Source organism: Aquila chrysaetos, chromosome 5 (genome assembly GCF_900496995.4).
Source record: "Aquila chrysaetos chrysaetos chromosome 5, bAquChr1.4, whole genome shotgun sequence".
NCBI classification, from domain to species: domain Eukaryota; kingdom Metazoa; phylum Chordata; class Aves; order Accipitriformes; family Accipitridae; genus Aquila; species Aquila chrysaetos.
Genome location: NC_044008.1, coordinates 25,294,106 through 25,319,031, shown reverse-complemented (window position 1 = coordinate 25,319,031; position 24,926 = coordinate 25,294,106). Strand labels below are relative to the sequence as shown.

General features: G+C 36.6%; 1 protein-coding gene across 22 annotated transcripts in view; it reads right to left on the bottom strand.

The window, feature by feature from the left end:
• The window catches only part of CADPS2 (calcium dependent secretion activator 2), a 322,654-nt gene that overhangs the window by 51,891 nt on the left and 245,837 nt on the right, over positions 1-24,926 (bottom strand). For 7 of the 22 annotated variants that reach the window (XM_030014988.2, XM_030014991.2, XM_030014992.2 and 4 more), the window contains 5 exons: positions 15,777-15,880; positions 14,195-14,203; positions 11,961-12,117; positions 3,127-3,268; positions 2,878-2,997 (listed from right to left, as the gene is read on the bottom strand). In XM_030014988.2, the coding sequence (XP_029870848.1) occupies positions 2,878-2,997; positions 3,127-3,268; positions 11,961-12,117; positions 14,195-14,203; positions 15,777-15,880 (532 nt within the window). The remainder of the gene's footprint in view (positions 1-2,877; positions 2,998-3,126; positions 3,269-11,960; positions 12,118-14,194; positions 14,204-15,776; positions 15,881-24,926) is intronic. The other 15 variants (XM_030014990.2, XM_030014994.2, XM_030014995.2 and 12 more) reach the window with 3 other exon arrangements.

The following is a 24,926-nucleotide window of genomic DNA, read 5'->3' as shown; positions in this document are numbered from 1 at the left end:
TTAACAGGTATTGGAGCCTAGGTATTTGGTTACTCCCATTGGACAATTTAACTAGAAAGAGGAAGTTTTATTCTTCCTGAAAAGGACAGGATGGGAGAAGTGGGGGAAATAAAACGCTCCTCCTTTCTTTCATGTAATAGTGAAAGTAAACCATTTCCTCTGACAGAAGCTGAGACACCGTAACCAGCAGGAAAAAGGAAACTCATTAGCTTGGGAGGAGGAATAACTGGCTTGCAGTGCCTTCATTTTTCTTTTTTGATCCAAATACAACACATGGCCATTCTGAGAAGTTACTTGGCTCTTCAGTAAGACATAGATAGGCTGATTCTTAAAATACTACCTGAATTCCACAGTATTACAAAGGTAACTTAATACTACCTGCAATCTTGAATGTTAATTTATACGCATTTTATAAAAGACAACTTCAAAGCTCTACATTTAGGGAAAAAAAAGCACAAAGAGGTGCCTACAACGGAACCAGCACCTTGGCAGACCCCTTCTCGAATGTGTGAGGTGGCTGAAAGGGGGATGAGGACCTTACAATGATGACACCGCTAGCCCCCACTTCTCCTGAGAAGCAGCAGAGCGACAGCTACTGCTGGCAAGTGCTTACAGCACACAGGAACCTCAGTGTTCACCAAATCCTTTGAAAACCTCACTGATTAGTTTAGGAAGTTATGCATACTTTGCCACACACACCATGAACCTTAATACCAGAAGATGAGCAAGGGGGATGAGCCGATGTCTGAATTTCACTATATTTGCACATTTTTTGACAATACAATCTAGGAATTTATTGCTACACCAAAACCTTCATTTAGGAAAGATCTACCACTGTAATCCTCCAACCAGAATCCATATTTATTATATATTAATTATAAATTCAATATTCAAAATACATGAATTTAAATACATACAAGTGATTTTTACTGGATGGGGTTGCTAGAATACAGACTGTAAGAAGACCACATCTAAGATTATAACAACTCTTAACTGAAAGCTATTTTTTTAAAAAAACCTAACCCTCAAAAGCATGGGAATATCACAAAGGAATTTGAGTAGCAGAAGACCAATTAGTTTGTATTCAAAGCTGAAATGACTTGCATAAGCACATCAGGAGAAACGCAGCATTATTATAGTAAACACAAAAGCTACCAAAGCCAAGGATTAAGAGGAGTTTTGTCAACTTTTAGGGGAATTAGCAGCAGAATAACAATCATAATATTCAACAGAGAAGTGCCAGAAGTCTGGCAGAGCACACGCTATCAATACCCTTTTTACAAGGAGTCACATGGAAAAGATGAGGGGTGATGGGTACAAGTTACTCCTGGGGAGATTCCGACTGGACATAAAAGGAAAATTTTTTCCAAATGAGAACAATCAGCCATTGGAATGATCTCCTCAGGGAGGCCCCTCACTACAGGAAAGACATTGAGGTGCTGGAGCGTGTCCAGAGAAGGGCAACCAAGTTGGTGAGGGGCCTGGAGCACAAGTCTTATGAGGAGCGGCTGAGGGAACTGGGGCTGTTCAGTCTAGGAAAGAGGAGGCTGAGGGGAGACCTTATCGCTCTCTACAACTACCTGAAAGGAGGCTGTAGTGAGGTGGGTGCTGGTCTCTGTCAGGTGGCTGGAGATAGGACAAGAGGAAATGGCCTCAAGTTGAGGCAAGGGAGATTTAAGTTAGATATTAGGAAAAATTTTTTTACCAAGAGGGTTGTCAAACATTGGAACAGGCTGCCCAGGGAAGTGGTTGAGTCACCATCCCTGGAGGCATTCAACAAGCGAGTGGACGGGGTACTTCAGGACATGGTTTAGTGGGCATGGTTGACGGTTGGACTCGATGATCTTGAAGGTCTTTTCCAACCTAAATGATTCTATGATTCTAAGTGGTGGATTCCCCAACATTGGACACTTTTAAGATTCAGCTGGACAGGGTGCTGGGCCATCTCGTCCAGACCACGCTTTTGCCAAGAAAGGTTGGACCAGATGATCTCTTCCAACCTGGTATTGTATGATTCTATGAACTTTTGCAGTAATGGATCTGAGTGCTTGTTAGGAGTGTTTAACTCCATCATAAAACTTGAAAAGACAATAGTTGGCTAGAAATCATATTATCAAGCTTTGCATCTTGAACGTGTGTTTTTTGAAGTCTTTCACATTCATCCTTCCCTAACACAAGTTTAGCTAAAATAAGGTTCTTCTTGAGCCTTTCTCTATTGTATGTGAATGTGTCCTCACACAGAAATCTGGCCTGTAACTATGGTAATATTCCCACAGAACAGGGCACATCTGCTCTATTTTTTTTTATTACTATTTTAAGAAAAGACTACCAAAGTGTTGGTGAGAAATCAAGAAGAAATACATATTTTTTCAAACCGACAAAGAAATGGATGTACTTCTATTCTGGGTACTTATTAACCTTTTACTATTTTCCTGTAACATGGATATTTAATCTAATGACAATATTTGCAGTCAATGATTTTCAGAACCAATATACAATGAGTTAATCAAACCCATGCAAAAATATGATGGGTTGCCTCACTTTACAAAACCACAATCTAAAATCAATTACCCAAAAGGTTCTCGACTGCTTATTAATTCAGAAGAGGCATTAGGTTGTTTAGGGTAATAAACACCATTCATACTATGACAGACCTTTGCCAAGTTGATTTTTTAAGTTATCAGGTTTAAGACTGCTACATTTTAATGCACTAGAAAGCGCAACTCACTAACAGTCCATGCTTGGCTCACTCTCAAGAAACAATAATTTCCAACTAAGGGATCATAAACACCATGCAATCCAAATACAGCTGCACAGAACACTAGCAAGGCCATGCAGAGCTGACATACAGTCAGAAGGTTATTGAAGAATACACACGTGGAGTCATACAAAGAAGTCATCCAGGTTGGTGTAGTAAAGCTAGGTATTTGTGGAAGATTAAGAGGCAAACTTGGAACTTTTGGAAGAGCTACATTAGGAAGACTGTTGGTGATGCTCCTGTGAAGAAATAAACAATGTAGGAATACAATAAAATATAGAATATTTAGAGGACAATGGGGGAGAACACCTGATTAGACAGAAAGCTATAGGCAGGTGCTTTGTTCAAAGCTTGTAGAAAGCACTTACTTCACAGGTTGCCATGACTCTTGTTCAAGACCTCTGTGAATGGACTGGGCAATTGATGATTCCATGAGATCGATGTAGCGGATGACCATGGGAACAAAAATTTCTTGCAGGTGCTTGTGAAACTTTCCATTGCACAAAAACGCTTTAAAAACAAACAAAACACAAATAAAAACTGTCAGGCCTTTCCCTACTTTATTTTGCTATAGGAAAAAGTATCTCTTAAAATGTTTTAGTACCCAAAAGCATTTTAAGAACAAGATCCAGCTTGTGTAGGAAATACAGTTCATAAAAGATAAATTAAGTGCTCCATGAGGACACTGCAGTACATCTTAAACTGTCACTGTAACGAAAACTAGGCACATACTGAAGTTCTTTGTTAAACAAGAACACTTTTGCATCTTCTTAAAATTAGTAATATACTTTGCTGAATCTAAGCCTCAGCAATTCTGTTTGATACTTGGACACCAACACAGAACAAAAAACAAACCAAACAAATAGTATTTGAATGTCATTCAATTATTTTTATTCCCCTTACGCTAAGAAGAACAAAGGTTACAGTAAAACATTCCAGCCTCACTAGGCTATGTGCAAAAATTATGGAGGTATACAGCATTTCCTCCAGATTCCTTAATGGAAAAAGGCAACATGTGACGTATGAGTGTTTGGGGGAATAAGAACAGTTTACCCATCTGCTCTGTGTCCTTAGGAGCTGGCAGAGTCCTGAATCACTGCCTATAGCTACACAGGACATTCAATGAGCTGTTGAATAGAAAACATGTCCTGATATACCTATGCATGTCCCCATATAAAAATGTCAAAGGCCAGAGCTTACCACCACAATCCTGGCTTTTCCCATCCTGACATGTGCACAAGCCTCATCAAGAACCCCACAAAAAGAACCTCCCAGCCAGTCTGTGTTCATGTGAAACAGCCTCAGCAGCCAAGTTTGCCTGTCCTCTGCCCTCTCAACTGTCTTGCAAAATTTTAAAGGCTGCTAACTCTAGATTTCCCTTCTGGAAGTTTGCTAATTCTCTGGTGTGATTATCTCCAACTTTACAGCAATTGTATTTTTGTAACTATTTAAAGGAACTCCTGAAAACTAGTTGCCTAAAGCGCTTAGGAAAGCTGACATACAACACACCTAGAGGCATTCTCTTGCTTTTCGAAAGAAATTGAGTTGACTGGTGATCATATTATAAGCATGAATCATATTACTCAAGAAAAGTAAAGTAGCTATAAGCAGTAGAAAAGTACCTGCTTCACGGATGGGATTTACTGCATGAAACACTGTATACACAATGCAAACTGAAGATGCTTAAAACCTGAAAATTAGTTTGCCACCACCACTGGCTGTCCCTGTATTCCTTGAAATATTCTCTTAGCAAATTCTAACTCTTAGCACACTAATGTCCTGCCCCACCAAGTGAGTATATCAGTTTCGTGTTTTGAATGTGTCTGTGTTCACCAATTAATCCAGCACTATTATTAGGACCTACAAGAATATTCCCATGTGTACATGGAAAACATACAGGCAAGCTGAGATACAGAGAGGAATTTTTATGATTTTGGTAGCCCTTCTTTTCTCCCACCCGTATTCTGTTTTAAATTCTCTTGTGGGTTTCTCTTCCCACCTATTCCTGCATCCAGGCTTCTCATTTGATTTGGATGGTTACCACAACCACATTTTGAGGAGATCTCCTCCTCTTCCTAAGAAAAAAAGGCTGGATCATAGGGCTCAAAACCCCAGAAACCACCTCATAAAATCACAGTCCCTTTTGGTCCACTACTGGTACAACTCCACATATAACATAAAAATAATTCCTGTAACTTCCAGAAACTCCTCTGCCTTCCATTCCTGATTGATGTCCACCACAAACTGAACCTGGGAGAGATGGAGACTATGGGGAAAATGTGTCATCAAGTTTCAGTTCCCTATTGCTACTCGTATTGCAAGGAAGTCCCTTTAATGCTGAATGTCTGGACACATTTTTTTTTTCCTTGAACACAATGATCTGAAAGCAAGGACTATTTTCTTGAAAACATCCTTGTAGAGTAATGGGAAATTATGTATCAATCACTTTTAACCAAGGAGACAATACTAATATGATCAGCTCTCTCTGGTTTTGTTCATCTGCCTCTCACTAAGAACTTTGAAACTGCTAGCTAATTTCAACCATATTACACACAGGGGTGGAGATATCAGATATATGGAGTTTCATGGAAACAGGCAACTATGTAGCAGGCAGAGATTATTAGGGTTTCCACTGAGAAAAAGGCAGCAGCATAGGCTCATCTCTTATTAAACACTTGAGAATCCACCCTTGAGAGCACCTATGAGTCCATTACAAACATGCTCCCTTATTTACACTGCTCATAGAACTACTTGTTAACTAGCTAGTTCTGGCATAATTATTTGTATATCAGGCACTCAAAACAGTGTTATTTTTTCTATATTTATATATCTGAAAACTGCAGCATCTGTGACCATCAATAATAGCAACTGAGAAGGATTTGGATATTAACACAAAGGTTTCACAGTAAACAGCTGATGAACATTACCTTTGAGAAGCAAAAGGTGACTGGTATCAAGATATATATTAGGCTGATTTTTCAAGGCAACTTTGAGCTTAAGAACAACAACAAGAATACAACTGTGTCAATTAAGTCAATATTGCTGCTTTATAGTGAATCAGTGCAGGACTGACATTAATCAGGCAATCACAGTTACTTGAAGGGATGAGCTTGTAGCTTATTGTTTTCTGAGCACACTGCAGAAATGCTCTGCTACAAGCCCTACTCTGGGAATTACAGTAATAAAGCCTCATGGGCAGGAGGGTGACTCTCGTTATTGCGAAGCCAGAATGAAATCTAAAGAAGTCACAGGCAATAAATGATGTTCAACTTAAAAAGCTGAATAATTTTCCTAACATCCTGACACCAGTCTTTGCAGGGAAGTGAAACTTTCCAAAATGATGCCAAGACTCTTAATATGACTGCACCTCCACAGAGATCCCTCTGTCCGTGGGCACACACATGAGAGCACTGTCTTGGATCAACAACTCAGTGAGCATTCTGTTTTCCCAGGGCTGAGAACATGGCAGCTCTGATTTACCCATCTAGAGACCTCTGTCAAGGATTACTGCAGGGCAGGGAAAGAACTCGGAGCACAGGGGTAAGTGATATAGCTGAGTATCATCCGCAGGCTCATGGCACTCTACCCTGTGATTAGAATTGATCTTGCCAAAAGGTACCACCTGTGCATCAAAGCAGATGGGAAACAAGAGATCCTTGAGGAAATGCCACACTTCAAATCCCTCAACTACCACTTGTCTTCAAAGCTATGTAGCTTAATTCTCCATTGTCTTGTCAATATAGACACCCCACACTCTCTTCATCATGAGCCATCTCATATTCACACAAACAACAAAATGAAAGCCTATGCCAGGGCAAGCTAATGCATAGACAATATTAATGGAAAACGGATTACTGGAACAGAAACAGATCCCCAGATGAAAAAGTCTTGAAATACTCAAGTTGAAGATGAACGTTACTCTATTTTTACATATTAGGTAGCTGAAATATATTAAAATGACAAGAAAAGACCAGAGATGAAAAGGACAGTCTAATAGTGCAGCACTGGAACGAGGTTTCTCCTCTACTAGGAGGAGTACTAGTAGTACTGTGCTTGTGTACAACAGAAGCTGTGGGGCTTGTTTTGTTTTTACTTATAAAGGCACAGCTTACGAGTTATGCTGGAATCAGTGTGTTACGCTGTCCTCAAGAGCTTCTGCAGAATCAAAGGAAAGGAAGAATAACACAGGTTAACACGAGTCTCTTTTCCACTGACAAAATTAGCACTCTGTCAGACAATCTGTAATTACCCTGCTCTCCATAGGATTCTTGGGAAGGTAACACTTGGATTTTCTGGCATATTTTTAAATTCAAAATAAAACCAGTAAATTTCAAGAAGAAAATTTCCTTGGGGCTCCATATTCTATTCGTAGCAGTTGAAAATAACCCAATAACCTGTAAAAAGAAAGTTTATATTTCCATTCATTTCCTGTTTATATCACATTCCGCCTCCACAGAGCATTTATTAATCAGTTACTTAAATTGTGGTGAAAATTGCAAGTGTTTCAGCTTATATACAAACTGTTGTGTATTTTACATAGAAAGCATACTTTAAAAGTGAATTTTAGAGATCTACTAAGCGGAAGCAAGCTGAAAATTTATTTCATCTTTACAAGACAGAGTGACATGAACAGCTTATTGCACAATTTTCTTGTGCCTAAAACTGCCATTCAGTCAAAAAGGTTATCGGATATTCTGGTAAACAATAATGCAGCTTGAGTTAGCTCTCAGTATCAGTAACCAAAACATGTAGCTCTTACCTGAAAGCAGGTTAGGATTTCAAAGCAGCTCCTAATACCACTGAGCAAAAATTTTAAGTCCCTGAGCTAAGAAAAGATTCCCACTACAATTAATGAGAAGTATAAGGTTTGATGAGAGGTTATCGGTGTGGGTATAAAGTTTGCACCGATTACCTTAAATCCAAATTGTTTTCTATTTCCACCTTGCAGTTTAAGATAGGGGCTATGATGTTATACATGAATTCTAGTACAAAAGCGGTACACAGGCTGTAACAAAGCAGGAAGGTGATGCTGTCTTTGGTGGTGTTTGCCACTCTGCTACTAGTAACAGCAATAGTGGAAAAAACATATTGGAGGATTCCTGTTTGAAATCACTAGCCATGATAATGGCAATGGCTTTCAAGAGGCTGACACTCAACACGCTGGTTTTTCTAAATCAGCTTCATCAGACTGTCTAGAGGTGTACCATGGCTGAGTTAGAGCAGGTACACAGACATTTCACTGAGTAATACTGGATGGAAAATGAAGATTATGAGTTAACTTTATAACACTCCTAGTTTTGACTGATTCATGTCAATGTAGTAATGCAATAATGCTGAACAACAACAGCACAGTACATAGTGTCAGTAAGTGACACTTGGAAAGAAAACTTGGCAAGGAAAGGAGCAGAATATTGAATATACAATTGAAAAACATCTAAAATAAGCCAAATATATAGACACTTCATGTAACTAGGCATATGCCACTAAAAGATACCTCTGACACCATCTTAAATGAAGAGGAATTAATACATGTCTGTCTTGAGGCACTAAAACCTGATTAATCTGAATAATTAAACAACTACAGAAAGTAAATTGCCCTCCAGAGCACGCTCCTTCATAACATAATTTATAGGCTCCATGGACAAAAAGTAACATAGTCATTACAGAAAATAAGACACAATCCTGGGACAACCATGTCCTCCTTCCCTCTACGAATATCCAATTCTGGAAAAATACTACTGTTATCATAGAGAGATATTGGATACTGTTATCACTGTAAAATCTGCAAAGCTTCACAGAGTCAGGCATAATTGTATATGAGCAATACAAACTTTGGAGATCATTAAAATGTATGCTGTAAAAGCAGCTACAATATTTTTTTCAAACCTTTAAATTTTGAAAAATCACAACAAATTTGTCTACAATCTATTACTCACCTCCACAGTAAATGTAATTTTTTAAATCAGTTTTTGTTACTTGTTAGGTCTTGTCAGAAAAGCTGAAATATTTTATAGGATAGGAAGATCATACTCATCCATCCCCTGTTTTAAGTAGTTCTTCAGTTAGACTTAACAGGAAAGCAATCACCAATGACTCACTGATGAACTCTTAATTGTGGAATTCAACATCTTAATGGCTTGAATCATGTACAATGTTTTGTATACTATGTAAAATAACACATTTGATATTATTTGAATAGCAAAGACTATGCATTTTCATTATCTCAGTGTCTTTCTAATATTATATTTTAGTGACATAGTTATAAAATAGTCTTACATATAAGTTTTCTTTAATGCTGTAAATGTTAGATTGTTTCTTTATTGTTAGGAGTTTGCTCATGTCAGGTTTACGTGAAAACTGACTCCTGCATCGAAGATTTAGAGCTCATTTAAAGCTCTTGAGATAGAATAACACGCAGGTGTCAGTCCTCCAAATTTCACTGAAGATTAACCTAATATGCAATATGGTGACCTAACAGTTCTTCGTTTGAAAGAAATCTGAAAAGTAATCTCTGATATAGCCAGAGAGTGAGAATAACCCAGTGGGATTTCCACCTCTTCATTTCCTAATGAGTTTTTTGATAATGAGAGGTGACTTTGCCAGTCACCGTGGGCTCTATTATGGCTAATTTACTCTACTTCACTCTCCTTGTTAATTATTAACACTAGCCTTTTTATCCTCATGAGACCACATTCCAGTTTTCCCTTTTTAGATTTTTTTTCTAAATCTATCTTTATGAAGGTGATAGTTTTCAGGAAAAGGTTTTCACTTAGGGTAAAGCCAGAATTATTTATTTCATTTTGGAAGACTGTAAAATTGATTATATAAGCATGGGGAGCTCTTTCTAATGGCTTTAATGCACTTGCAAGGTGAAAAGGCTGTTAATTAAAGAATAAGCACTGAGGTATGTTCCACTTGGGAATCAGTTCTTGGTAGCATGGTCACTTGCCACTTGCTAACATATCCACCGATTAAAAGGTGACTAATTTCCATGGTTGCTTTCCAATAATTCTGGGGAAAAAAAGTGTATAATTTTCCAGATGGCTTTCACTTGCCAGAAACTGTCATTTACTATATCTATTACCATTAGGGAATTACTGAAATTGGTATACAGGTGTGACAATTCATACAGCAGCCATTTTGTATCCTTTAGTTAAGGTTTTACAATCTTTCTAATAATTGCTTTGACATGAAAGTTTTCATAAAATGTCTTTCCTAAGGCTGTTTTAATCATTTAGCATTATTATCCATTTAATCTTTTAAGGAAAGAAAAATTAGTAGCCTACCAGCAACCTCTTTGCATGTGAGGACAACCCTTGTTTGTTTCTATCACTTCTCTCAGGTTGGAACCAAAGCATAAAGGAACACAAATGACAACAACAATGTAGTTAAAACTGGTGCCACAAATCCTTCTTGTACGACTACTGTAAAATACCTCCACAGCTTTCAGGGACCAAATAATTGTTTTAAGTGCACATAACATCACAACTAGAGATGTACTTCCTAAACTGAAAATGTAAGATGGTAGGAAAGACACCTGAATATCGGCTTCAGATTTTTAAGATGATCAGACACCTGCTTAAAGTAATGCAGAATCCAACTTGCAGGAGTCTAACTCTTATGAGATCTGCACCAAGATCAAACAACTCCTACACCCTTCTGAGCAGCCTTCTAAATTCAGTTTAAATTACCACCAGTATGGCAATTTTAATACGCTTCTGTAGTTTCAGTTTGTCCAACAACGGATCCAGATGAAACATTCATGAGTATCTTAAAAACAAACTAAGGGAAACACTAACAGATACATTTTCTTTCACTAGGATAATATTTGAAAAAAAGAAATCATCAGGAACATGGCATTTCATGTATTGCTAAATGTCAGGGTATGGAATAATTCGTGAAAAGAGACCTCTAAGACTGGATGTTAATGCTTTTTCGCTCTGTCCTAGACCACATCCAATGTGGTGCAGTAACAGTGACTTTCAACAATGCTGTTTAAGATTCAGCTTTAGTTTAGTGGCCCTGTCCATTTGCCCTTTTCCCGCCATGAAGTTCATCATCCATTGTGTTACAGTGAATTGTACATTTGCTAGTTGCTCCATTTCATGATATGGTGCTGTGGCCAGCAGGTACTATACTGAGATGACCTATATATTTCAATAAACACTTGGCAGCTAAGGTTAACAAGAATACAATGATAAATAATATAAGTTGCAATATGTGTAACCTTGGAGAAAAGCTCTTGAATACTATTTTCCATTCTTTCCGTCAAGCAGTTTCCATACATGGAGCTAAAATTCTTAAAAGCTATTGAACTTCCACAGAAATGAAATGAATTTTCCAGGAAGAGTTAAAAATTATTTATTGTATTTATAATAAAAAAATAAAATTTTGGAATAACTTGAATAATTCAATAAAAATAGCATTTGGATCTCCAAAATAATTTAAAAAAAGTAGGTAATTTTCTCATATTTTTAAAATAGAGTATGAGTAAACATATAAAACATGGCACATATATATATATTTTCTTTATGATGCCTTAAAATGTTAGGTGCAATTCAATGTTTTTAAATTAACACTTAATCCATTTTCTCTGGTTTCATTGGTAATTTCCTTAATTCCATTACTAAAATCACTTTCATACAAAACATGCCTAGGGCATCACTTAACTACTATAAAAAAAAACCCCTCTCTTCAAAGACAAATAAAAGCAAGATCATATGGTTATCTCAAATTTTGGTCTCCAAATCAAATAATAATACAACAATACACCAAGTGAAAATAACCCTCTGATTTGTTGTGTGTATCTTACTCTATTCATGCTAAGCCTACAATTCCTTTAGAGTCTGAAAGTAGTTTACATGAAGGATTAGAAGGAAATATTAACTACAATTTTATTTAAACAGTATAGATTAAATATGAAATATCAAATACATATTATGCTGCTTGTACATCACTGATTTAAAACTGAGCAATTTGTGAATACTGAATGGTTCAGGGACTGCCAGAGTAAGGACTGAAATGGTGCAAGGATAGAGAGAAACTGTTCAACTTCCAAGAAATGGAGCACCAGGATATATATCATAATCACAGGCACTGTCACTTTTATTTTGAGAATTATATTACTTAGAAACACATTTCTACGGTGTGGGCACATTGAAAAATCTTATGCACACAATAAGTAAAAACCTTAAGATCTTACTGTCATTTCTGAGGGCGTTATTCAGCAGCTGGAAAAGTGGGAAGCTGTCCCAGGAGTCCTGTGGCTGTGCCTCGAGTGCTGAATCCATATCAACAGAATACAGAGACAGAAACTTCTCTGCATGCTCAGCCAATAATTCTGGCCACCAAGCGAACGCCTGCAAACATGACAAAATAGAATTACTAAACACGAGTCATAAAGCAAAGAGAGATGTGTTATATCTATGGCAAAATACATATGGATATGTCACTTCATGTCCTATCTCATCTGGGGAGGACGAACAGGCCAAGTGAAGAATGTGAAAACGTTTTATAAAACCTTGCATCAAAACTTTAAGAAATCAGATAGATTATGCTGGGAAAGATGATATGAACAAAAATGTAACACAAAAAATCAAAAAAGGAGTATAAATCCCTACAACTCTTTTTGCCAGGGAGAAAAGAAAAGAATGAAGGCCTCATCCTTGAAAAATTACTGTATATGCTTCTTTTGATTTCATTCAATTCTAAGGCTGTAAGTAATCAGATTAATTAATTTTTCAAATAAATTCTTGTGAATATGTTTTGGACTCATTTGTTAATCAGAAGGGATGATTTTAGTGTGAAATTTTATTCCTTGAAGTCTAAGGATTTTTTTAATAGATACAGAGTGCTTTTTAATTCCTATATTTGCCTTAAAGATGTCAGCTTCTCCTGAGGAAGGCATCCAGTTTTGCTTCCACAAATGCTATAAATACATATTTAGAAATTCACTAATGTCTATATTAATCTTTAGTAACTTAACATGTTGGAATACACAGTTTTCTTTGGTAAAAATTTAGATTCTTAGGTAATCCTAGCTTAAAAGAAGAGAAGAAATCTGTGAAAAATAGTGTGTCAGGAAGTAAAGCCAGCTCCACATTAAAGACTGCTTCACATGTAACTCTTGTACCTTCTTACTGTCACTTAAATCTAGGCTTTGAAAGGTCAGTATTGAAGCTGAGTATAGGATCAGAGGGAGCTGTACGATCCTGGAGTTAAACATGAAGGTGAAGCAAGCTTACGAAATAGGATGAATATCACATACTGCTGAGAGTGTTTTGCTCAGAGTTCACAAAAATATCTGACAGTGAGAAACTCCTACACATACTAGGTAAGAAAATGTCTTTGCTTTCAAACTTGGGCCCCTCATTTTGAATATCTCTATTCGAATATTTTTGAGTCACCTGCATGGGACATATGTAGCTTGATCTATGCAAGTGCTGAGTTCCCAGAACTTCAAATAAAGTCATAGAAATCATCACTTGCATTTCTGAAACGCAGGTCCTAGGTAATGCAGAATTACGCACTCAGGCCTGAAAGGCATCAAATAACAGACAACTTCTGAAAAGTGGTCTACAAATATGTTTTTGCAGCCTGACTTTCTGATGACTGCCTGTAATTCTTTTTGACATGGGGGAAATAGAGAAAAGATGAATTGGCAAGAGGTTTTAAAGACATGCTGAGCATCCTCTGCTATTACTGAAAAGTATTTTGTGTGTTGCAGTGTCAGGATTGAAGGATGCCGATTGGCACCATAGTGAAAAGTACAGATGAGGTTTCAAAAATTTTGGCAAGAGTTTGAAATGGAGTCTTGTTCCTCAAACTGGAAGAAATTTCTCATTAGTAAATCCTGTTTAAATGGGAGCTCATTAAAGTAACAGACTGCTTACCCTAGAAAATAGCTAAATGCAAAGAAATAAAGAAAGATGAAAAGAAATGTGTGCAGGCATTGGTGGGTGTCCCTTTTAGGCAAGCAAAACTCTTTTCAGAAAATATTGCCAAAAACTCAAAACAAAGCAGAACCAAAACAAGAAAACCGGCACATTTTCTTTCCATCTTCTTCCCTTTTGCAAATGAAACTTTGAACCCAGACAGAAATTCTTCTGACCCTCTCAAGAACTACCCATCGTTGCTTAGGCAGCAAGGAAGAAGAACAGAAAAATATCTCCTACAGCTAGGATAGTTGTTCAGTCATTATGGATAGATAATTTGAAAACAGGCTAAAGGCAATTAGCAATCGGTGACACACATTCTAAGAGAACAAACACACTGACCGGATTAAAGGAAGACTGAAGTTCTTAGACTCTAGAAAGACACACAAATATCACAATACAACACCAGAAATCATCAGAACAATTTATGCTACACATTCAATGCACAGTTCCATGCTATAAACAGTGAAAAATAATGCTTAGTTCATCAGGAATCACATACCTCTCTTCCCTTTGGCAATCCCAGAAATTTGGAAGGGTTATGAATTAAAAAAAAATAAAATCTAGTGTTAAAAAATGTGATACACTATTTTAGAGATTACTGATCCTTTTCGTCAACTGCACGATCAAACACTGAACATTTACTTAACGTTATGATGTGAAGTCACCATATTTAATCTTCAGTTTTGAGTAGGGAATGTATCATTTTGTTCTCAGATATATTTTAATATTAAAATTCTGCATGCTCTATAAATTTCAGCAAAAGTGAACATTTATTACATGAATGAAGGGGAAAATAATCTTAAAATTATCTTTATTCTTTTCAAGCAGTCTTACATTAGATTGCAAACTTGCTGAATTGATTTTTCTGAAGGCACATGCAACATATTTACCCTTCTGAAAAATACCACATCTCTGACTGCAAGTAAGTAGTACGAAAAGTAATCTTTGAACAGAGATGTTTAATCATACATGTATCATTTGATCTGTTTCTTCTGCGTTCTTTTCCACAGAAATTTAATATTCCTGCAGTAATGCAGGTCCTCAGAAGACGAAGACAACAATGTATATGTTTTATTAAGTAATCATTACGGAGTAACACAGTGGCAACAATAGTGTAGAACAGGACCTCCAGGGAATTCATTTCAAATCATTGAAACAGCTGTTTCTTCAGTATAAGATAAAACATCTATAACAAGTTCACACATGACAGATGTAAGCTAAAAACTAGATTCCATAGTGTGACATAAAACCAGATGTTTTGAATGATCATATTTATAACTGTATATACTAAATCATGTTTATCCCTTTGCATATTTTCCCCAAAAATATTTATTGAGTTTTCTGAGAACATTTCTAAAACAACTTCCTGAACCTTAGAAAACTGTATTTATTAATTAAATGTTAATAATATATACAATTGCGTATACCTGGTCAAGCTTATTTTTGTAATTCCTTGATATAAAAGGTGCTATAATTCTGAATATTCTAAATGTTATGGTTTCTGTATCATGAAGCAAAAGACTTGAGAGTAAGAAACATGAAATTGTTCTATTTTATTTTTTCTACCTTATAATGCCATTTTAAAAAGTGCAAGTTTAAAAGCAGTACTTTTCCAATCAACAGAAGAGCAATGTGAATGTGATTATTATACCCATCATCATTTTTACGTTAAAATCAAGATCTATACAGCATGATGAAAACTAGCATTCAGTTATATTTTCTTTTTATTTTGAATGAGAGGTGAAGAGTTGGTGAATTTAGAGTTGGAAGGAACAACTGTATAAGGCTATGAATGTTTTCCATACCATTTCACCACCTCCAGCACAAAGATGCTTTCTCTATTTTATGCTCTTTAATTTTCATTTCTAAACCTACAGTTCATTCAAGCGAATTGAAGTAGAGTTTTATTTCACTTCACTTTTCATAAGCTTCAAGTCTCTTATTCCTCTGTAAATGTGAACTGCCTTAAACATATGTCAGAAAGTAAAGCTAAAATGTTTCTTGACAGAATTACTTCGCATCAGGGGAGAAAAAATCTAGGAACAAACCATTTTCTACAGCAAATGCAGTTATGACCTCACCTCTGAATGATGTTCTTCATTTTGCTGCAATACTTCGATACAGAGTTCTGCAAGGTGAAGAACCTCTTCCAGTTTTCTAGCAGGTGTTGCCTGGTTCATGGTTTCTATATGAATATAAAATGCAAACCGAAATTGCTTTAGTTGCAAGTAAGATTCAACAGTAAGAGAAAATTATGTCAGAAAGGAATGGGAATGGTGCAAAGTTACAGTTTTCTGAAGTATAAGCAATTTCACATGTTAAGGACAATCATTTAATACAAGTAAATGCAGCTGAATGTCCAGATCGCTAGAAAGAGAAAATATTTAATTCACAAAAGAATCACTGATCATTATAAACATTATCTGATTTAATATGCGAGAACTAACAGGTGCATCTATGTATTAGATGCTCAACTTCTGCAACAAGCAAGTTCTAATTCTCTTCAAGGTCAGATATACAAAGACAGCAGACAGTAGAGACCTTTTTTGTTATTGTACCATCAGTACAATGCCATTCTCGCTAGATGACTCATTGCCATCATCAGCAAGATTCATGCATTTTGCAGCAGTCATAAATTCCAAATGTTTCATCTAAATAAGACACTACATTTTAGGCATATTTAAAAATAAGAAAAGTACAAAACACAATACTTATTCAAATAACTGATTTTCTACCTGCTGTTCAGCAATAAGGGTGAATCTACATTCTTTTCAGTACCCTAGTGAAAAGTAGCACTATAAAATAAAGATGTGACAACAGAATTGACACAAGCCTACTAAAAACTCCACATAAAAGAAAACAAGGACAAATGCAAAAGCTACAAATGACAGGAGGATCACATTCTACAGAGTAGACTTCAAAAAAGAAAGGAAACAACAAAGGTAAACAAATGTAACTAAAATTCTTACAGGGCAAATAAACTCAGTTTTCAATTAAAAAAACCTCATAGGACTAGATCGCAGGAAGAGTCATGGGAGATAAGGGAAGAGACCAATTGAAATTTTTTACAATCATAGTTTAATCAGTGAAAGTAATTTGTCCAACTACATAATTTGTATCATTAGGAATAACTTCAGTATTAGCTATCTGGGCTTGTTTACTTAGCAAAGCTCTTGTCCCTAAGTGTAAACCATGGGATGGAAATGATATCGTACAATATAATCATATATATAGTATGGTCACATTAACCACGTTTGCAGAGGAGTTATGAAGCTGATAACACAAGGTGAGTGAGGGTCTCAGGAATCCTATTTTCTCATTTTCTGTGCATGTTCATGGATCACATGAATAGCAAATCACATGAAAACATATCTTCATAAGCAGGAAATTCTGCTGACATTTCTTTCCCACTTTATGCATTCATCATGACATAGAACATTAGCAGATTAATTAAAAAACTTACATAATCTCCTTGGTGTCAGTAAGAATATCAAACTGCATGCACTAAATATTTTTAACACTTAACATTTCTGGCAAGTCAAAACAACTTTTCAGACATCTTAAGGGCAGGTGACCTTGTCCAGTTCTGCAGCACTAACACACTGATGCATAGTACCTTGATGAAATACATAGCTTTAATGCAATTTCTGAAGAAGCATTGGATTAGAGCCTCCAGCAAACATCTACTTAAAGGTGACTACAAAACCATGTTGTTTTCATGCAAAAAACAAAGCAGGCATATTATTTACTGAAGCAACTAAAAAAAAATTTTCAAATCTTATTAAAACAGACCACATAAGCAGACATGTTGAAATAATATGATTTCCAAAACCACAATCAAATTTAAGAAAGAGTTATTGTATGAACATGGACCAAGCACAAAACACACATCAGGGCACAAAACACACATCAGGACACAAAACTACATTCACAGTGTCAAGATCATGGTTATTAATACTGTACTGAATTTCCAAATTTGATACTGCAGAACAAATATAAGAATATAACCACAACTATATTAATGTATCATGTCAAGTAAGATTAGAAAGGATAGGTCCAGCCCCTGTTATTCAGGTTACAGTATAAAGACTACTGTTGGATTCAGACTTAAACAGTGGTTTCTACGCTTATCCTAGACTGAAACTGCTGTTTCCTCTAGTGGTTCTCCCCTCCCCGAACACACAGCAAATATTATTCATACAGCTGATATATCACTATCAGTATCACTGATGTTAAGGAGTCTTAGAAAGAAACCAGTGAAATTAATACAGAGTTTGACTGGCACATCTGATTACAGCATACTCATTATTACAAATTCAGCCTGATCTTCATAGACCTTACCACTAACCAAGTAAACAAAATAATTGCATTCATAATTGCATTAATTCCTAACGAAACTAAACAAGCTGTAAACTATTCAACAATTATGTCCTAGAAGGGCTCCTCTAAATTAGTAAGAAAGTAATTCTAATAATTATATTGAATCTGATGTTGCATTTTTGCATTGGAGTAAGTTCACTTATTCCCACCTGGAATAAGCTCAAGACAGCCTAAAAGTGGCTATTGAACAGATATCATTATCAGTAGGGAGAGCAGAAGAAAGAGCATAGATCTACTAACTAACTGTGAGATTATCCCAAACCACCACTGTGACGAGATCATGACGAAGAGAAACACAGTCTCAGGAAGTATTAATTCCGTTGAGCAAGGCAGTGAGGAAATGCAGTCCTGGTCATTTCTGTTGAAGTGATGAATTTTGATCAGAAATGGCATTGAAAGGATAAGAATTCTGAATTTCAATCCGAAACGGTACTGAATGGAGAGTCTGGGGTTTTTTTTGTATGTTTGTTTGTTTGAAAGGCATACTAAGCCTAATAAAATGAAGGATGAAAGAGGGGATCAGAAGTGTTCCCACACAGGCAATGTAGGAAGACAGTGTTCCCACAGTGGGAACACTTGGGAAGGAGAAGGCCTACTTATGTTCAGGGATGATGCTGGCATAAAAACACATCAGTCACGATAAATTACCGAAGCCAGAAATTGCAAGGATTTCAGTCATTATGGGATCAATATTCAGGAATAGTTTTTTTAGTAGGACTAGTGTTTTTAGGAGGAAAAAGAGGATGAAAACTGTAAATTTCCTTTTGAGGGGAGTATGGCAAGTTTCTGAATGACATTTCATGGCAGGAATGACTAAAAATGTGCGACAGATTAGTCTCAATGAATTCCAGTTTCAAGTTTGCATGAAATTCCCCACACTTTACTATTTTCTAGTTTACTCTGAAACTATTAATTACTTGGTAAAAACATGCAAATACTCAGATTAGTCTCAATGAATTCCAGTTTCAAGTTTGCATGAAATTCCCCACACTTTACTATTTTCTAGTTTACTCTGAAACTATTAATTACTTGGTAAAAACATGCAAATTACTCTTGATGCTTCATACAGCTTTTGACAATATTTTAAAAATCGTTATTTTCCTAGAAGATTTATTGATAAGAAAAGGTGGCAGAGAATTCCACTCACTCTGCATCCTTGGGCAAATCTCTCTAGTTTTGTTGTTGTTTACTTATTCACAGAATAAATCAATACGTGGAATTTCATTTGGATGATATATGCTTCCCCACATTTTGCTTAAGCTTCGTCTAAAGCTTCCTTTTTCCTCTGTAAGTTACCACATAAGCTAGTCTTTCTTCTCTGTAACTAAGGACCTTTCACTTTCCAAAATCTAGTGAGTATGTGTTATGAATAACCACCATTTACATGGGTGTATAAACAAGGGGCGACAAAGTAATCTGAGAGAAAGAGAACTAAATATTAGCTTTTTTTTACCAAACAAGTAATATATTTGAAATATAAGTACCAATAAACTGTTATCTGGAAGTTTTAGAACCTCCAAAACATCTGAGCAAAATACTGTGCTTGTCTTTATAAGCGTAAAAAAATTACAGGAATGGAAATCAGTGCTGTCAGTTTTCATTATATTCACGATGTCTTTCTCCCCACAATTACTAAAGGTTGTTAAGATGTGTTTACACTGCTCAAACTAACAAGTTGCAGCAGGAGTCGAGTCAGTAAATATGCTGCTTGACATCTTTTAGAAAATAAACAGAAAAAGCCATCAATCATCTGTTTTCAGCTTCAAATTCTGCCAAAATGAAAAAGCAAGCCAGGCTTTGCAAACAACGGATGCTTTCTCAAGTACGCATTATCAGTGAGTCACATAGGTACCAAGAAAATATGGTTAAATGAGCTAAGTTAACTGATTAAAACGCTACTGAAATGACAAGGTGACTGCTTCATGGAGCCTAGGGCCACAAGGGACTGTCAGATGATCCAGTCTGACCTCCTGTGTCACACAGGTCAGAGAACTTCTCCCCATTCCTCCTTTCTTGAGCCCATCAGGATGTCTAAGACCTAACAACAGTATGTCTAAAACCTAACTTAAGCTTGCTTTCCAGAAGGGAGTTTAGCCTTGAAGACGAATGTACAATCCACCAATTTCTTCTTCTCCCCAGCATGTAAGCTGTTAAACATGTGTGTTAAGTTTCTCATTGGCATTTGCTGAGCAGAGGCACCTGCGGATTAACGAGGCGATTCTCCTCCTCGGCTATGAGTACAGTGCAGCTAGGAGGTACCTCTCTCTGGGCTGCCAGTCTCTCTGCTGTGGCACAGCAAATATCCCTTACTGTTTTTCCCTGTCCAGTATTTCATCCTTCCTCCTTTTCTTCAAACAAGCATATCCAGACCAAGACACTCAGGAGATCCAACCTGTCTCCAGGCCAGAGGGTCTCCCACACACCAGTGGCAGGGATATTGGAAAAAAGGCAAGTATGCTCAGAGACCCCGAGTTCACAGCACCGGTGGGCTTACAGGTACCTTCACACCCAGACAGCTAGATGGGGCTGGAGATTTCTGTGGTCATGTTGCAGTTTAGGATTCGGTCCAGCTCATTTTATGCCAAACTGCAACAGAACATCCGGTTTGCATTTTGACCTTTCATGTAAGATAACTGGCGTTTGTTTTAATTTTCATTGGCACTGTTGCTCTCGTTGCTGGCAGCAGTCAGTTGTTGTGCTACTTAACGTTAATGCTACCACCATTAAAGCTGGGAGAAAGTGCAAGATGTCTACTGATGGACGTGTCTGATCATCAGCTAATTTGTTTCTACGCATGTGCCAGAATTAGACCCACAGGAGGGCAGATAATGAGATGACTGCTGGCTGTCAAGTTCCTTCTGGGATGTGCTGCACACGCAGCAGTGCGCAAGTTTGGGAGTTTCTAAAGGAATACTACCTGTTTGGATATTGTGCAGAAGGACCTAAATCTTACGTGCTTCTTTCCAAATCCAATTGCAGTACATGGAGCCTAGATGAGCTACCCTTTACTCTATACCAGCTCTCTTGCCAAGGAATCTGACTGATTCACTCCAAACAGGAGCCTGAGAGTGAACTCATACTGATGCAGAGCGGATGACAGGGAAGCCCTGCAGTAAAGCAGGCCATAATATAATTTGATAATACAGATACATCATAATTTGAGCTGTATGGAGCCAAGTCTGCTCCAGTAGGGCCCATTAATTCGGACTTCTTGATAAGTGAAACCAGCAAGATTGCTTCTAGACTTGTATCAAAAGCAGTACAAACATCAATAAACTGGAGCTAATATATGTTACTAGACCTCAACTGACTCTGCAGAGTTAATCTGCAACTGGGATAATCCACCCACAGAAAATCTCAATGAAAAAGTAAGGAGTGGACATCTGGGAGGACATCCTATATTCTTCTGATTAAAAAAAAATTCTAGCCTTATATAAATAATGGAATTTAGCTTCAATTATGAGTTGAAACAAGTCTTTCCATGATTGCTTTCTAACAATTCAATAGGATTTTAAATTCTAGGGACAAAAAAAAATTTAAAATTAATTACCATTATCACTTACGTACAGAGAGATTATGAGATTTGTAGAAAGCTAGAGTTCACATCTCCTAGTCTATAATCTATCACTTTATAAAGTGGGTCACACTAGAATGTTTTCATTTTAAAAAATTTATCATAGTATTGAATGGAATTACCTTTGTGGGATAATCACAGGTTGTTTTTTGTTTTTTCTTGGGAATCTTGGCTCATGGAAAAAAACTGAAACAACAAATCTGACAAGGTAAAAGCAGAACAAAAAAGGCAGAGGTGAAAAGAAATATCAGTTTTTCATTGCTGATCAAAGGCACTTTATATATGATTCTTTGTATTCTGGTTTTGGCAACACAGATACAAGCAGTTGGTATTTTCTTCCTTTTCCTCACTTCTAATTTCTCTTCAAAAGGGGAAAGAACTAATGTTCTCAGCATTTTCTGTTCCTGTGGAATAAAACTCAGAGGTAACAAGCATGGCAAATTGAAGGGCTCTGTGAATGAAGAGACCTGAAAAACTGACATACTAGACTGAGAGAAAACTGGCACTTGAAAGTGCAGATGTAATAGTAAGTGTTTTTAAAAAAATCTAACAATTTTAGGAGTCTAAATTTTAGGGAGTTACTGAAAGATGACAACAACAAATCTAATGCTGGCAGCTAAGGGAGGAGGGAAAAGTGATTTTGACAAGTTTAAAACAAATTTTGAAGACATGACTAATCGAGGACATAAAATTAACAGAAAACAGAATAAAATGTAAGAGATTTGCAAAGGTAGGTTGCACTAGACTTGTGCAGTAGCTTTTCTTGATAGGATATTTTCTTATAAAAGAAATTCAGTAGATCTCATCTATTCTGACTTTAATAAAGCATTTGATACTGCGCCTCATGGGAAAACTACCAGTTAAGCTGAAGAAAATGAGGATTAAAAAAGAAACTATATGTGTTGGATAAAGAAGCTGCCTCAAGAGAAAGGCAATAGGTAGCATTGAGAAAGCGCAAAGAAAGGTTTCTTGAGGAATTCCTTAAAGATCCATCTTAGGGCTAAGCTTCCTTAATATTTTCACTGATGACTTCAGAATAAATATTAGGAGTGCACCGATAACACTGTTGTAAAACACTGGCAGTAGACAGCAGGGTCAAAATGCAGTAACAAGAATTGGATAATTCCAAAGAATGGGAGAGAGCAACAAAATTTAATACTTTAAGAAGAAGGGCAATACATTTTGACACATGAACAGCAATAAACATTTGCTATAAACTGGGAACTTCTCAGCTGGAAATGTTTAAAGCTCTAAAGACTGGGCTGAATTAACTTTGCACAGAATGGCTGTGTGCCACAAGCATGATATAGACATCAAAAGACGAGTGTTCCTTGAATATATTAGATTAAGCATTTCTGGCATAATAGTACTACTAGTACTGTGCAAGACATCTCATGGGGATGACTTTGCACAGTTCTTGTCACCAATGTTCAAGAAGGTGGAATTCAAACTTTAATAGAGAAAGGCTCCTAAGATGATAAAAATGAAGAGCAGGAGGCTAAAACTCTGAGACAAAGTGATGAAAGCCTAGGTTGCATGAGTATAAAACAACTGTCTAAAAATGCATCACAGGGCAAGGAGGAATTGGAGATGATGAAATGCTAATGAAGGAGGGAACTATTCCTCCTTCATTAGGGATATAGGACAAGGTTTGCATGCTACAAACTAGGAACTAATTTGACTGTAAGGTGATTCCTACACCTATAGAGCAAACAGGACTTGCAATGGCCTTCACATGGGTGAAGGAGGGAGCGGAAAAGGGGAAAAGCAGTGACAAAGACCAACTCAAGCCAGCTCTTAAGAGAGGATGTGGGTAAGTTTACAAAGGAGTATCAGGACGTGGACCTAACAATCCAAGGGTTCTTTTCTAGACCTCTGCTCCAAAATTGAAATCAGGGATATTTGCCCATATCCTCTTCTTTCCTTGTAGTTGCACAACAGAGACCAAGAAGGTGCTATGCCGCTGTGCAACTCATTCGGTTTTGTTTGTTCAGTGAAATGAACATGCATGGAGAGCTTTAATCAAGTCCTCTCCAGGTACAATGACTCTCTCCACTTGCCTTCTCGATTTCAATAATGTTTGTAGTGTTCTTCTTTTTAAGTCAGACAGATCCTTCTGAGCCTTGAGGGTATTTACATACTACCCTTCCTTTAGAAACTTGTATGTAATGAGTATGTTAACGATCAATGTCCTTTAAAAACCAGCAAACTGTTGAGTTGCTCCTGACCTTCTATTGTATGGAGTTACCAGTTATTCAGCCTTTGGCAGTCTGTCTGATAGAAAGAAATATTGGGATGACAGTATTTGTCTGATTTGTCTTTGACCAATTGCACACTACACAGTAACTATTTGCTCTGATTTTAATTGAATTTGTTGTCATTCCTTTTATTAAAACTGATTGGCAGAAGGAGCCCAGTATATCCAGTTACTACAGACTTTTAAAAATAATGAGTTAAAAGACAACGACCTAATAATTCAAATCTTTTCAATCTGTCTACTGCCTCGGAAATGAGTATCTACGGACAATGACAGATACTGCCCTGTTTGTTTCACAGCCATTTACCACTTTAATCCCTAACGCAGTCCCTTTATTTCTCCACAGCAAGGTAATGCCCTTGTGCTGAAAAATATATTTACATGTAAATTTCTATCACTTCTCTTAGGCAATGATAGCAGCACTAGCAGAGTCCATTACTCCTCAGCCATTCAGATGTCAAACAAATTTAAATGGGGAAACCCATTCATTTCTAAGAAGGAATAAATAAAGTATTTTATTACTCTCTGTGTGTGTTAAAGGATGTGTATAAAATATAAGCAAAAAATATGAATACTGTATAAGGAAGGCCATCTTTTTTTAAAGGAGAGAAAACAGGTGAGGGAGGCATGCAAAATTCTATAAGCTGTTCACTGGAAGCTATACAAAATGCATCTGAAGAATGCTACTTGTCCAGTTATGTTGAACATTATCTATAGGTAGATTTAACTCAAGTTAAATACTGAATAAGATAGGAAAATATGCCATACACAAAATGATCTAAAAAGTACTTTCAGGTAGCAAAGTCTCAAAGACAGCATGTACTAAATGAAAATGGTTTATACTTAAAAAGAGATTTTCACATATTGATGCTGTGATCGTCTCCTTGACAAATTATAAACCCTTCCTGCAAACTACAAGGGCATTATATGTGAGTTCTTAGACACAGTTCAAAATTATAATAGTAGGTTTGCTGCTGTTCTCCTCATAATGGCAATTATACTGACTGAACAGATTAACTA